The sequence below is a fragment of the Phoca vitulina genome, unplaced genomic scaffold (assembly GCF_004348235.1).
Source record: "Phoca vitulina isolate PV1807 unplaced genomic scaffold, GSC_HSeal_1.0 scaffold59, whole genome shotgun sequence".
Classification (NCBI taxonomy): Eukaryota; Metazoa; Chordata; class Mammalia; order Carnivora; family Phocidae; genus Phoca; species Phoca vitulina.
Window position 1 is genome coordinate 5,404,011 of NW_022589762.1, and position 14,869 is coordinate 5,418,879.

Sequence of the window (14,869 nt, forward strand, 5' to 3'; positions counted from 1 at the left end):
CAGCCCTATTTTGCACCCCCTCACCCCTTGCCAAAGAGGTTGCCATTATTAGGATCCTTGTCATCTGAGGTTAAAATAAGACCCAGTTCAAAGTGAGGAAAAGTTATGGGCAGGGAGCCTGGCCCGGCTTGTTCTTGGAGTCGCACATAGCACTGAATCCTCCAGGCCGAATGGCACTCCATAGAACATCCAGTCCCTTCGGCTGCTTCCAGCAGGCCTTCCCCAACTGCCCGAGATACAGCTGTACCCCATTTCTTCAAGAAGAGGATCCCTTCTCCCCCAACTCCCCTGACAGGGCAGCCCAATGTCCCCGGAGCCCCCATAGGCAGGAAGTTTGGAGCCTGCGCACTTTCTTTCTGGTTTGCAGACAAACCCTACTGCCTCCCACCCTGCCCTCTATGCTTAGAAGACAGCTGCTCCCACTGCCTGTGCAAGCCATGCGTGCACTCAAGTCGCTTCTGAACGGAAGGATGATTGGAAAGAGGCAGAATGGGAGTACACATCAATCCTGCTGGTCTGACAAATGATACTCTTGCAGGCAGATTCCTGCTGCAGTGATACCGGAGAAAGAAACCTCATGCTCTGCAATGCCTTCGCTCAGACCACCTACACAAGGATGTATAGGTATACATCAGCACACACACATACCGCCACCCTGACCTTTCCCTGTGCACATGGTCATATGCCACATGTACCTTCTCTCCTCAGTTGAGGTCAGAGCATGTATCCATTGCCATTCTAGGATGTTGGTTGCAACCCCTCTCTTGGGTTAGTTATATACCATAGGGTCTGGTGTGCCTTCTCCCCAAGCACAGGAGAAGCCTGACTCAGGAGTCATGGGGGGCAAGGGGAATTGTTCATTTGTGCAAAATTCCAATACAAAAGATGTTGCTTTCGATCTGCAAGCCTCCTTTCAGGGTCCTTATATCCTGGGAAGGAAGTGAGTGACAGTCATGATTGGGGACACCTTGCTGCCCCGCTTTACCCGTCCGTATTTGCTCAGTGCGATGTAGGTCCCTCGGTACAGGTCTGACTCATAGGCATTGTAATTGTTGGGCAGAAGGGTTTCTCTGAACTTGCATTCCTCTTGGAAGCTGGGCTGTCAAAGAAATGGACAAACAACAGAGGCTCAATTATAAATGAGGTGTAGCAGGTCCCCTACTGGGTGCACCTCACCTCCCCTCTGTAAGACAACCAACAGGGAATCTGAGCCATCCTAGGTGAACCAAGTCATGGAAGGTCAGAAAGGAAGAGACTTCTGAGCTCTGTTGGACCCTTCTCACATTCCCTCCTTTAGGATGAAATCAAGGTTCAGGGACATGGATAGATGGTCTGTGTCACATGGCGTGGGTCTCCTGACTTTCAGTTCAGGGCGCTCTCCACTAAGCACCTAGCTGATAATTTATTCCCTTCAGAAAAGGATACAATAGACTGTTTCCTCAAGTCCACTGTGAGAGGTGGTCTAGTGGAGCAGGATTGGGAGCCTGGCTCCACTTAGTGGCTTCTCTGCGTCCTAGTTGTGTGACCTTGGGCAGGCTCCTCCCTTTCAGCCTTTGTTCCCTTTCATGCAAGCTGTGTGCTGCGGGTGCAGATGAGGAGCAGTTAGCAGAAGGTTGGGGACAGATGACTCTCTGTCCTTTCCAGTGCTGTCTGTTGACTATGTTAACCCTTTCTTCTTTTCATGGGTGTCCCCTCACTCTGTCTTTCCCAGTTTATGCTCTAGGTTTTCTACCCCTTAAAGAGGTTTATTCTTGGTTTTGACTTTGAGCTCAGAAGATGCCCGGTGCCTCTTAGACATTCACAGCTCTCCAGGGAAGTTCAGGAACAGAGATGGTGAGGAGCAGCCATTTTTATGGGGGAAGAGAACCTGGTTCCCTCTGTGGCAGGTGGTGCCGTGGAGTCTGGGGCCAGTGATAAATCAGCCCCTTCAGTGCTAATTTGGTAGAGAAGCGCGTGTGGACCATCTGTTCAGAAAATGAATACTGAACTTCCTGTCACACATCAACAAGTTCATTCCCGCTACCTCACCCATGTCCTCCTTTATTCCTAGAAAAGAGGGCCCTTCCTCCCCAGGCTTTTGGGGCCACTGCTGAGGGAGGCTGGGGAGGTTTCTGTGCTTTGGACAGGGAGCGGCTCTGTGGGGTCTAGAGGAAGAGAGAGCAAGGTGAGAGCCAGGATATCTGGGATCCAGTCTCAAAAGAAATACAGAATGAAACAAAAAGAGAGAGGTGGGATGTAATTTCTGACTCCTTCCTGCTGACTGAGGCCATTGGCTATAAAAAGCCCACTCAATGGCTGGCTGGCTGTGCCAGAGGTGTCGTCTGACCTTCTCTGAAGGAATCGTACTATGAGCACCCTGGGCTGGCCGGACGCGGGGGATGGACCAGAGCCTCTTCCTGTTAGGAATGGAGGGTGATGAGCTAGCTCACTGGGCTTCCAAACTCCCACAGCATGTACAAGAGTGTGTGATCCCCAGGGACACCTTCTTCTTTCCCAATAGACTCCAAGTTGCCCAAGACAAGGGTTGTGTCTTGTCAGGTACGTGATACTGAATGGTTGATGACTTAACAGGAACAACAGCAAGACAGGTGGATAACCCTCCTCCCCCCTTAACTTGCGCTTTCGATGCAGCCTGAGAGTGAGCAAGGGGCAGTGCAGTGTAAAGAGGGAACAGCACACTCTCTTCTTGCCCTTTATCCCTTCCTCCTTTCCCCACTCAGCCCTACCCCCCCATTTATTGTTTATAAGACACTTGCACAAGTGTTAATTTACCTGAGATGAATGTGAAAGCTTTAGCCAGCCACACCAGCTGGCTTCCTAGTGCCACACTAGGGAGCTTGCATTTTCACAAGCTAGCCTTTTTATGAATGCTCAGTATTTGTGGAAGGAATATCCCAAAGGTAGAGAGAATAAACTAATCAAAGTAGGTACAGAGCATATGTGTGCACTAGCTTTGAGGTTACATCGATGATGATTCACCTCTTACTTAGCTCTGTGAACTTGGGCAAGTGATTTAACCTTCCCTCCTTTGATTTAACCTCAGTTCTCTCATCTGTAAAGTGGGGGGCAGTAAGAATAACTATGTCATAGAATTGGAGTGAGCATTAATTGAAATAACATACAGAAAATCGTTGGTATAACATCTGGCACATAGTAAAATAAAAAATATTGTCAATACTATAATTCTCTATCATTAACTACTTTACATTAAAAGCCCTGAGAGACTGTCTTACCCTGGATCGCCATTCCTGCAAAACCTGCTGTGGACGTGTTCGCTTTTAAGCTCTGCAATTATTGACTGAATGACTCAGAGACCTTGAACTTGTATGAGAAGAGCACAGAACTAGGATACAGAGAGGCTGATGCTCTGGCACTGCTCTTTGGGGTCTCTCTGGACCATGGTTTCTTCACGTGTGCATGGGGTGAAGAGTCAGCCATGGGAGCTAAGATTGTCAGTGAGCAAAGCTCTGGAGCAACAACACTAGGAGAAAGCACACTCAGGATTGATTGTAAATTTAACTGAGAAATAAAACTACACCGATTAAAAGTCTGGTGCAAGGGCACCTGGGTGGCTCAGTCGGTTAAGCGTTGGACTGTCGATTTTGGCTCAGGTCATGATCCCAGGGTCCTGGGATCGAGCCCCACGTGGGGCTCCACGCTGAGCATGGAGCCCGCTTGGGGTTCTCTCTCCTTCCTTCTGCCACCAAACCTCTACCCACGCACACATGTGCATCATGTGTTCTCTCTCTCTTTCTTAGGAAAAAAAAAAAGATCTGGTGCAGATCGATGAACAAAATACAGAGTCCAGAAGTAGATCCAAATATATGTCAATATAAAATAAAAATGGATCTGAAATTAACATAAAATAAAAGTAGCATTTCAAATCACTAGAGAAAACATGGTGTTGGAACAACTGGATAATATCTAATAATAATAATAATAGTAATAGAGTTTGATTTCTTATTTCATTCCTTACATTACAATAAATTCTACAAGTAGCAAAGATTTAAATGTGAAAAAGAGAGTCTTAAAAGTCCAGAAAAGAAATTGTTTAAATAATCTTGAGTTGGGAAGATCTTTTTGAGCAGGACACAAAAAACTAGACACCATAAAAAAAGCAAAACCAATAAATTTGACTTCTGCCTGGAAAAAAAAAACTGCCTTAAAACAAAAATATAAATAGCAAACTCAGTTAAAAAATAGTTGCATAAATAAAAAAAATAATTGCAATGTTGGGGCACCTGGGTGGTTCAGACAGTTGAGTGTCCAGGTCTAGTTCAGGTCTTGATCTCAGGGTCATGAGTTCAAGCCCCATGTTGGGCTTCATGCTGGGTGTGAGCTTACTTAAAAAAATAATAGTAATAAAAACAATAAAATAAAAAAAATAGTTGCAATGTATATGTGTCAGAGAGCACATTTTGTTATTATATTCAGAACCCTTAACTGAGAAATGGACAGTGTTTATGAACAGACCGTTCACAGAAAAGGAAATACAATTAACATTTGAACATGAGAAAATGTACCTAATAAGAGGAATCTAAGTCATAATGGTGAAATAACATTTTTAATTGTTTGATTAAAAAAAGTCAGATGTTTGATAATTTTTTTTTTAAGAGAGAGAGAGAACATGTGAGTGGGGGGGGGGGGGGGCAGAGAGAGAGAGAGAGAGAATATCAAGCAGGCTGTGTGCTAAGCTTGGAGCCTAATTCAGGGCTCCATCTCACGACCCTGAGACCATGACCCAAGGCAAAATCAAGAGCCCCAATGTTTAACCAACCGAGCCGCCCAGGTGCCCATTGATGATATTCTTTCTTTGGTGAGGGCATGAAGACTAGGAATTCTCATTTAACATCTGTGAGTGTATATATTGTTATAAGCTCTATACAGAGCAATTTGACAATATCTACTAGAATAAAAAAGGACTAATAATTCTGTTTCTAGGAATTTATCTTACTGGCACACTCCCACACATGTACAAGAGTTACTCACTGCAACATTATCTTTAAGAGTAAAAGACTAAAAACAATGAATTGTCTATTAGGAGAGAAGCAGTTAATTCAGTTCCAACAGATTCACATAATTGAATAAGTCATGAACAAATACGGAACCTCCATGTGCACGGACTTGAAATGGTTTCAAAGACATATTGGTAAGTGAAGAGGCAAGCTTCAAAATGGTGTGTAGTGTGCTCTTATTTGTGTGACTTTATAAGATAACAGCGAGGGCACACTCACAGGGACACAGGTTCTTCCTGGAGCAACACACACGGACCGGTACTATCTTTCTCTGGGGAGGCAGATACTAGCAGCTTCAAGACGACAATGAGAAGGGGACTAAATTTCCATGGCATATTCTTCTGCACCTTTCTCCCCACCCCTTATACTGTGTTCACATATTACCTAATCATGTAAGCAGATTATTTAAAGCAGGAAAGGAGTTCAGGATACAAGATGGGCCAGGAAATGGAGCAAGGAAACATTTATATCAGAAACTGGTGGTTCCCCCCTTGTCCCGTCCAGCCCCTACCACCGTTTTCCCCTCTGGTCTAACTTATACGTCCCTGGAGAGTAACCTGCCATCAGTTTCCAGAAGAATTCACTTCTGATCTGGACAGTGCTTACGGGACAGGTTTCGAGTGTGGTTTGCAAACTCTAGAGAGGAAATCAAACCCTGGTGCCAGTGTGCGGGGGAGAGGGAGGAGAAGAAGGGAAGGGAGACGAACTGAGTGATTCAGGCAAGAACTCCGAGGGCATCTGCCCATATCCTCCATTCTAGAATGTGTCCAGTTTAAGAATCCAGCATTTCCTAGCATCTGGGGCTCCTGAAACGTTGTTTAAATTTGCGCAGTGGTGGTTGTACGCACTGTGCTTTGTTCTCTGCTCATCCCATTTTGATTATTCCAATTCCCTCTCTTCTAAAAAATGTTTTCCTACTTGCCTTTCTTTCCATTTGTTTCTTTTTCTCTACCCTTGCTCATATTCCCGGCCTTCACCAGAACTGTGTACAAATCTAAAGTGAAACAAGACAAGTGGATGAAGTTTGCTTTCAGAGCCCCCTCTTTCCCTTGCCCGTCCCTTTCTGCGGCCCTCTGCCTCGTCCTTAGGGTTCAGGTGGCCAGAGGCCAAGACTGTTTCCCTGAACTCTTTGAAGCAGCCAATGCTTCAGGCCAATGGGATTTTCCTGCTGCCCAGACTGATGCCCAACCTGGTATCCAGACCCAGCCCCTTAAACTATGTCTCCCGCATCCTGAGCCCAGTTCTCATGGCCCCGGAGTGCTGGCTGCTTGGACCTGGTGAGAAAAGCACTCGTGCCAAGTGAATGCTGTGTTAATAAAAGCAGCTACCATATATTATTACTTGAACAAATGAAAATAATTCCACCAGATCACATTTCCTGGGCCGGCCGGGCCTCAGGCCCCAGCGTGACAACGTCTTAAATTCCATGTAGGTCTAATCAGACTTATGTGGAACCAAACTCCAAAACAATCAGCTCTTACCATGGAGAATGACATTTTGGAAAGGGGGTTTTGCAGAGGGCTGGTTCAGTGTGTCACCTCTGACGGAAATGCCCCTTATAGTCTGGGGTGGACGAGACATCCATCCTCTTGTCTTCAGGCAGAGCTAAGTCACCCGGACTGCTGGGGGTGGATGCTTGTCTTTATAAAGTTCTTCCTCCCAGGGCTGCCCTTGGCCACCTGCCCCTATTACTCCTGGTTGTGAGTGTGCACAGGAAGGGCGGGGGGAGGAGATATTTAAGGAGGTGGGACATGAGAAAAAAAAGCGGGGGTGCTCTTTTTCCTAAGACCCTTCTTTCTGTAGCCCCGGACTACTTCTTTTTCTGTCCTTAGCTGAAATGGAGAAATAACAACTTCCAGCTCTGAAGAGGTCTGTCTATTGCAACTCCCTTTCCTAATACACAATTGCATTGTCAATTTAGAGTGTTTGAAAAGGTTTTCAGCAGGCATATCATTCTTCTCATTCGGGTGTAGCTCTTTGTAGCAGGCAGGCAGTGAGTTGGGGAGAGTTGTCTGCAGGGCTCTCGTTCCACCCCCCACCCCCGACCCCTGTCCTTCCCCTCGGAGCTAACATGTCTCCTCAGGAATCTGTTCTCTGAGCTTTGCTGCTGAGTGAGGGCATGGCTTGGTCCTCCCCTCTCCCAAAGTAATGCCTGAGAGAATATTCAAAGGCCTTGATGGATGGAACAAATACTGTGTTTTGCACCTTGTCATATTACTATTGATGAAAAGGATGTAGACACAGTTACTATGAGTAAAACTAAAATCACTTCAAAGCATAACTCAATTCCTACTAGCTTGTCAGTATACATTTTTCTTGGCCAAAGGATTCTCATAGAACATTGTCAGGTGGAGATCCTTGATTTTTTTCAATTTTACTGTTAAAACGATGAAGGAGATTGGAATTCACTGATTTCTGCCTCTGGCTACACCCAGGAAGCAGAGGTCCAGGCCCAGAGAAGGTCAGTGATTTTGCCCCAGATGAGAGAGTAGTGGAGGGTAGGTGGGGCAGAGGCTAGAACTCGGGTCCCAGTCTACAGCCCAGGTGCTCCCCCTGTGGGCTTTCTGTGTATTGCCTGCAGAACCCTGAGGCAGGTCTGCACACAGCTGTGATTGTGCTAACTTAAAGACCCCATGTCCCGTCTGTAAAGGGAGGATAAAGATCACACGCACCTCCCAGGGATGCTGGGGGTAATGCTTTGAAAGCACTCCACAGGGTGCCTGACAAACAGTAGGTGCTCAATATGGGGTGGCTATTTATATTGTCTAAGCCGGGGAGGGGCATCCTGCCATGAGGCTCTGCACCCCTCTTTCCTGGAGGTGAGACATGTAGGAGGCCACTTTTCCTGGGTGGCTTTTCTGGGTTCTTATTATCTGACCATGAGCTGTCCCCTGTCCCAAGCCCCAGCATGGGTCCCCTCCCCCTCCATGAGAAATCTCATTTAGCTGCAGGCTGTAGCAGCTGAGCCGAGGGAGATGAGGCAGCTCTAGGGGCTTAAGGGAAATAGTGTGAATGAAATCATCACCCAGCGGGAGTCTTCCTGGCTCCGGGGATCAGTTGGCAATTGTTTTTTTAGACTGTGATAACAGGCCCCTGAGGGGCAGCAGGAGGGGGTAGAGGTGGTTCAGCAGAATCTGGTGCATAGCCACACAAAGCATCAGTGTCCAAGCTTGGGGCACAGTTCAGCCAGACACCCTCCTCCAGCCCCGCTCTCGGTACCCTGGCCCTGGGCTCCCAGGAGGACAAGCTCCCATCTCAGACAAGGTGCTCCTGGACATAATGCTTCTAGTGTATGGAAAGGGAGGGTGGAGTGTGCGTAGTGAACAGGTCTTTCCTCAGGACAGACCCCCCTCTTCCCCTGGACTTGTTCATTTAGTGAACCCTCCCTCTCATGGGCCCACTTGACCTCTTTTGAAGTAATGGGCCCTGGGGGCGGGACCAGGGGTGTCTCCTACATCAAGAGTCAGCCCACACTTCAGGGGTGGCTCCTTCCCTTTCGCTACTCAATGCTTTACCCTTTTGCAGTGCTTTCTAAATGTTTTCTTTCTTTCCTTTCCTTTTCTCTTTTTTTCAATGCGGGGCTTGAACTCACGACCCTGAGATCAAGACCTGAGCTGAGATCGAGAGTTGGACACTTAACCGACTAAGCCACCCAGGCTCCCCTGCAGTGCTTTCTCTGATGGTGATTAAAGCTCTGAGTTTGGAATCTCATATAGGTTCTCTTACCAGGGCCACACATTTCAAGTGGGAAGTGGATCAATGTTCCTGTATTTATGCCCTTTCCCTGCCTCAGAGTTGAAGATCCTTCTGGGTAAGGAGAAAGCAATACTATAGAAGGGTTTCTGTCATCTAGGCTTCCTTCCCGGAGCTCTACCTGCTAAGTGGTCCCTTGCAGACAGAGTCACAGCCAACAACCCCTGTTCCGGGCTCTCCAATCAGTGGGGTTCCAGGTACTGTGCAGGCTGGTCAGAAGGGGCTTTTTGGGATGACTGACTCCACAGGAAGGGGCCCTGCTGCACCCAAACCTACACTGGTCCCAGGTGGCCTCCCCTCTTCTCCATCACCTTTGTGCAGACTGGTGTCTGAGAAAAAGGGTGTCCGGGAATTCCAAGCCTCATGCTGGGTTTCAACTGCCCAACCCTCCCAAGGCCATGTAGCCTGGTGGTCTCCGCGCCTACCTGTGCCTCAGAAACACCAGAGAAGGTTCAAAAACAAAAAACAAACCGAGTTTTAGGCCTCCATCCCAGCCCTGCTGAATAAGCATCTCTGATGCAGGTTCCTGAAATCTTTACTTTGAACAGGTTACCAAGATGCCGTGGATGCAGAAGGTCCTCTTACATGCCTCACCTCTAGGAAAGAGGGGTGCAGAACCTCATGGCAGGATGCCTCGCCTCCTTAGTTAATATAATAGCCAACCCATATTGAGCACCTAGTGTTTGTCGGGCACCCTGCGGAGTGCTTTCCAAGCATTACCCCCCCCCCCCGCACCCCCTGGGAGGTGCGTGTGATCCTCATCCTCCCTTTACAGAGAGGACAACGGGGTTTCCAAGTTCTCATATCCAGTCAGGGCTGTGTGTGGACCTGCCTCTGGGCTCCGCAGGTTTACAGACTTTGCAAACTTTACTGTACACTTGGTGTACAGACTGGGGCCCGAGTTCTGGCTCCTGGCACCACCTACCCTCCAGCTATTCCTCTTACTTCAGACGCCCACTTTTAATCCATGCCTTGTCTCCATGCAAACCAACCCAGACTTAGTAGCAGCACTAAAGCTTATGGGGGAAGAGACCACCTGAGCACCCCCTTTGGGATAACCTCCCTGGAGCCCGGCACCCATCCCATATCTCTCTGCTCACTTCCTGATGCTCACTCTGTCTCCAAGGAGAGGTAGAACAGCACTCCACGCCCTTCCCATAAATAACTCTAGTATTCCTTGACAATTGCTCAGAGATCTACCTTTTTAGCCTTCTTATTTCTCTCAAAAGAACTCCCAGTTTCTTCAACTTCATAGGGATGTTTTCCCAGCCCATATTTTGGAATAAGCTGAATCATAGGGGGAGAGCCCCAGGACAGAGAGGGTCAAAGAGAGCAGAGATTTTGGTAAATATGCTTAAAAGTTGGCTAGGTTAACCAAAGGGCTCGTATTCACCCTCCCAGGGGTGATCTGTGAGGGGAAGGGCACTCGAGGTGGGGTGTCAGCCCAGAGGGTGGATTAGGAGGATGCTCCTCCAGCCTCTGGGATCAGGGGTCAGAGGACTCAAAACCTTAATGTCAAATTTCAACACCCTGATGAAGGTATGCTGCACTCTAGGTGGTACCTCTTGGGGTGGGGTGGGGTCATAGGGAACAGCACCCCAAGCTGAAAGACAGGCTTGCTTCTCTGGGCCTCTCCAGTTCAGGGGATCAAACCCGACCATAAGCCTGGATGACAACTTTATGCCAGGGTCCAGGTCTCCTGCAGAACCAGTAGCCTCCTGAGCTATGATTCCTATTTAATTACAAAGGACGGAAGGGTCAGGAAAAACATGGTCCAGAGCAGAAGCAAATTAACTGTGAAGCAAGCAAAGCGTGAACTTCCAGGCCTGTTACTGGCACGGGCACTTCCTGTTCTAGACAGATATGCACTTCTCTACTCAAGCTTTTATAGTATTTTCTTCAACTGTGCAAGCGGCAGCCCTCACACAACCTGGAGCTCCCCCGGCCCAACGGACTCACCGTTGTGTATAATCTCCCTTTACTGTTCATGGCAACGAAGAGGGCACTTTTCACTCCAAAGAGACTCACCACACCCCGCTCCACTGTGGAAATCTCCAGCAGGCCTGACAAAGAAATGGGGGGGGGCACGTTACCCAAGGCTTGTGCAGAGCAGAGTGGGACATCAATCTAGAGATGACGCCACAAGGGCATCTAAGCCCATCCCCTGCTCCTAGAAAGCCAGACCCTTATCACCTCTATCCCTGATCTCACTTTGGACTCGGCCAGTCCTGCCACCATACTGTCAAAGATCCAGTTCCGCAAGGGGGGGTTCTGACACCAGAGCCAAAGCTTACAGCATAGCTACAGATTAGCTTTCACTGACTTAACCACATGAGGTCTTTGCCTGGGGCAGAAAAATGAATGTTGATTAGTTTTTTAATAAAGTAGATACTCCGCATGTTTCAACAAATCTCAGCTTATCTGAACTTGCAAACATTGCAGCCACACGGAAGCTGATGGCTTGCCTGGATCCTGCAGCCCCTGTCCCCTCTTGGATGGGGGAGTCTATCTATGCAGCAACCCATCAACTTGTAGGACAAGGAGCCTGGGGACAGAGAGGGCAGGTTGGAATAAAAAAGAAAGATGTGCTTCAACAGGAAATTTTGCAAATCACTTGCCTTTCCTTCTCAAAGAGGGAGGCTAAGTAAAAATCAGCTTGGGTCTAATCTGGTCCTAGTCCCTTCACTTACTCTCACCACCCTTGCCTTATGGCTTCCCGGCTGATGGTTCCGGTGGTCTTAAATGGCCACAGACGTGCCTGTAATGCTGAAGTAATTAGTGCCACCGGGGCTCTGTGGGGTGATGGCAAAGGACACCAGAATGCTTGGACCTCAGCGTAGTAAACCTGCAACTAGGCACGGTCCAAGTGAGTCTGGGGGAGGTGGCCATGCTTATGAGCATCCAAGTAGGGAATAGCACTTCTCTCCCCTTTATAATAGGACCCCATGCACCAGAGCAAGTCCCCATCATCTTTTAGCCCTGCTTGAGCCCAAGCCCCCAGCTTCCCAACTGCTGCAGCTGGCACTCACTGTAGGGGTTCTCCTCGTGGGTCCCGCTGATCCGGCCGTCGGGGGGCACCTGGAGGTGAAAGCCGATGCCCACGTTGCAGTAGAGCCTCCTCTGCCGCTTGATCCCCACCAAATAGCCACTCTCCCAATTCACCCCAGCAATCTCTCCAGCTAGCCCAGCTCGAGACCTTGACAGCAGGGTGCCCCAGCCCCTGGAGTCCAGCAGCGTGCTGTTGGCGCGGGTGCCTGCAGGTGAGGGCACCACCATGCCCACTAGGACGCCTAGGAAGACGAGACCCCACAGCGTGCCCTGAAGACGTCCTGCTCCCCGGGACATAGTGATGAACAGCCTCTGTCCCAGGGCCATCCACCTTGCCTCTCAGGCACGTGGTCAGAATTAATGGCCCTAAAAATACCGCCCTTCTTGTTTTTCTCCCCTCAGCATGGCGGCAGGGGCTTATTTTTGGAAGGCAGATGAAGGCTGCTGACATGAAACCAAAGCCTGCTTTGGGCACTCGGGTTAGGAGCAGAGGGACCCAGGCTGAGCCGTGGCTGGTAGGGACCATGGCTTGGGGACGGTGTCTAGCTCGTCCGCTTGCTCCGTCTCGAGTTGATTATATTTGATTTGACCTATCTTTATAGTTCAGCAGCCTGGCCCTCCCCTCCACCCATCATCACCCTGACGTCAACTGGACCAGCTCACTTATCCAGGGCTGTAACATTAACCTGCTCCTGGGCCTGGCTGCCTCCCCAGACCCCCATCACCCTCCCCACCCCAGGGATTCTGGGAGCCACTGTCATTCCAGCTATGAGGCAGGAATGAAGTGAGCAGGGAGCATCTCTGAGGGAGGGAGGATTTGGCTGGGGGCCCAGGGGAAGAGGAAGGCAAGAGGCCACCCAGAACCCAAACTGGGCAAAAGTTCTTGGCCTGGCAGTGCTGCTGGCTTCCTTATTTAGAGGGCAAAGGGTAAAGACAGGGATAGGGAAAGCTTGGTGGCAGGTGATGACTGTGGCCTTTAAGCTACCCTAGAGACTTTTTCATGGAAAGAGCTCATGGTAGCTCATGAGAGGTAAGCTTGGGGGACACTGCAAGACTGAGCCCTTTTAACAGGAGAGAACAGAGATTTGGTGGTTGGGGGTGGGGAGGTGGTCCAAGGAGCTTTAGGATTGTCGAGGAAGAGAGGGCTAGGGTCAGACTTCTGCTTGCTGTTCTGACCATGGCATTCACCAACCAATGAGGGGGGAGTCATGCTGGCCCTTGACATAGCCCACTGGCCATTTTCCTACTTGGGCTCATCCTTAGCATCTGACTGATAGTATTCCTATTTTATAGATACAAAAGCTAAGGTATAGAAAACTTAAGTGACTGGTCTGAGTTACCATAGCTAACAAGTGACTTAAATCCAAAGCCTGTGCTTTTACCCCAGGCACCCCCCCTTCCCCGGCCCCGCCACATGATTGCCTATAGTAGAAGATAGATGACCAGGCTGGCCCACAGATCTATTGAGCTCATTCATCATAGGATTATTTCAATAGCACAAAATGACTCACCTCCCCACACAGGCTGGAGGTTACAGGCAGCCTGGAGAAGGCTCCTAGGATGAGTCCCTTTGCTTAGGGACTCTTCTGAGACATCATTCCCTCCCCTCTGCTTCCAAGCCTCCTGCCCTGGTCTGGGTCAAGCCTTTGGTCTGTACTTCTACCTGCCTTCTGCCTTTCTGCCCTGTTCATTTGGACTGATGCTTTGGTTAGAATTTCTGTGAGGCCATGCATCTTAGTTTTGCCCTCGATATGTTCTCTCAGATCCCCTGAAGCCCTGACATCTTCTGCCATTATCCTCTGCTGGTAAAATGAATGGGGAGGGACACATGTACTTCTGCTTAGGATCCCCTCATCATCAGCCCTCCTCCGACCCCGCCGCTTCCCAACCATCTTGCCCCTCCCTGGCACCTCCACTGCCTTATGTCCAGCCTCACCATCACCAGCAACCTGGTTTCCCAAAACAATGAATGGCACCTGTGGGCACAGATTGAGTCTACTGTGTAGGCCTCTGTTGGAAAATCGTACAAAAAAATCTCTGCAAAGTAGGAGAATCATGAATAATCTAAAGACACAAAAATGACCTTCACTTGATTTCATATATTTAAGTTTTCATGTATGCAAGAGCAGTGAAGAAGCCCTTTGAATTATGTTCAGTTTGGAATATTGTATTAATTATGCTTGTTGTGCTGACATAGGGAAGAGGCATCCCAGAAGCATGCTGGATGGTAAGAAGTCAGTCTGAAATGAACACTTGCCTTGGATACTTGGAGAGGTGCTCATCATCATCACTGTGGGATGATTCTTGGGACCCATCCACTTTGGGACTGCCTCAGAGGAGAGATTGAACTATAACAAGATCCATATGAGACATCAGTAAAAATGGTAAGTCTATTTAGATTCACCTCATCCAAGATTCTTTTGTGTGCAGAGATTGTGGGTGGTGTCTTATAAGGCAATGGGCTTTTGAATGGAGGACACCTGAATTTGAATCCCGACTCCACTATTTATGAACTGTGTGACCTTGCAAAAATTTTGAACCTCTCTGAGCCTCATTATTTTCATCTGCAAAATGAGATCATTACTTCATAAGACTGTGATAGAAATTAGCAATAATATATGCAAATGGCCCTGTGCAAAGCACTCTATAGCTCTCCCCCGGTCCTTTATCTTAAACACTTTGAAAATCTCTCACCCAGTTAAGGGAGGACAAGCCCAAAGTGAGAAGGACCCTCTCCCATCTCAAGGGGTGGGAGAGAGACATGTGGGTTTCCAGTTCTTAATTCCTGGCCACCAGAGCATATGTGGTGATGGCTGCAAACATATGCCGAAGCAGGCAGTCTAGATTCCTAAAATATTCTGAAAACCAGTAATAGCCCTGGTATCGTCCTTGTTAAATATAAAACTTAAGTAATTCATTCTATTAAAAAGCCTGAGTCTTATTTTTATCGGGTGATGTGATGAGGCCCTGTTCTAAATGCGCCTCCTGGGTCTGTCTCTATAGCAACTCCACTGTGCTCATATATCCATATATTTCTCCTGAAGGCTAATTAA

At 48.4% G+C, this 14,869-nt stretch overlaps 1 protein-coding gene across 1 annotated transcript; it reads right to left on the minus strand.

Annotated features, from left to right (window-relative positions):
• Positions 1-315: 315 nt before the first annotated feature.
• Positions 316-12,143, minus strand: FGF6 (fibroblast growth factor 6). The gene is made up of 3 exons (XM_032391063.1): positions 11,798-12,143; positions 10,728-10,831; positions 316-1,099 (listed from the first exon to the last, which is right to left on the minus strand). Exons 1-3 carry the CDS (start codon positions 12,141-12,143, stop codon positions 923-925), a joined length of 627 nt encoding a protein of 208 aa, XP_032246954.1. The 3' UTR covers positions 316-922.
• Positions 12,144-14,869: the final 2,726 nt, after the last annotated feature.

Coding starts and splice junctions, on each gene's coding strand:
- FGF6 (XM_032391063.1), bottom strand. CDS start 12,143: ATGGCCCTGGGACAGAGGCTGTTCATCACTATGTCCCGGGGAGCAGGA. Junction 10,832..11,797: donor CCACGAGGAGAACCCCTACA/GTGAGTGCCAGC, acceptor TTTCTTTGTCAG/GCCTGCTGGAGATTTCCACA. Junction 1,100..10,727: donor AAGGGAGATTATACACAACG/GTGAGTCCGTTG, acceptor TTTCTTTGACAG/CCCAGCTTCCAAGAGGAATG.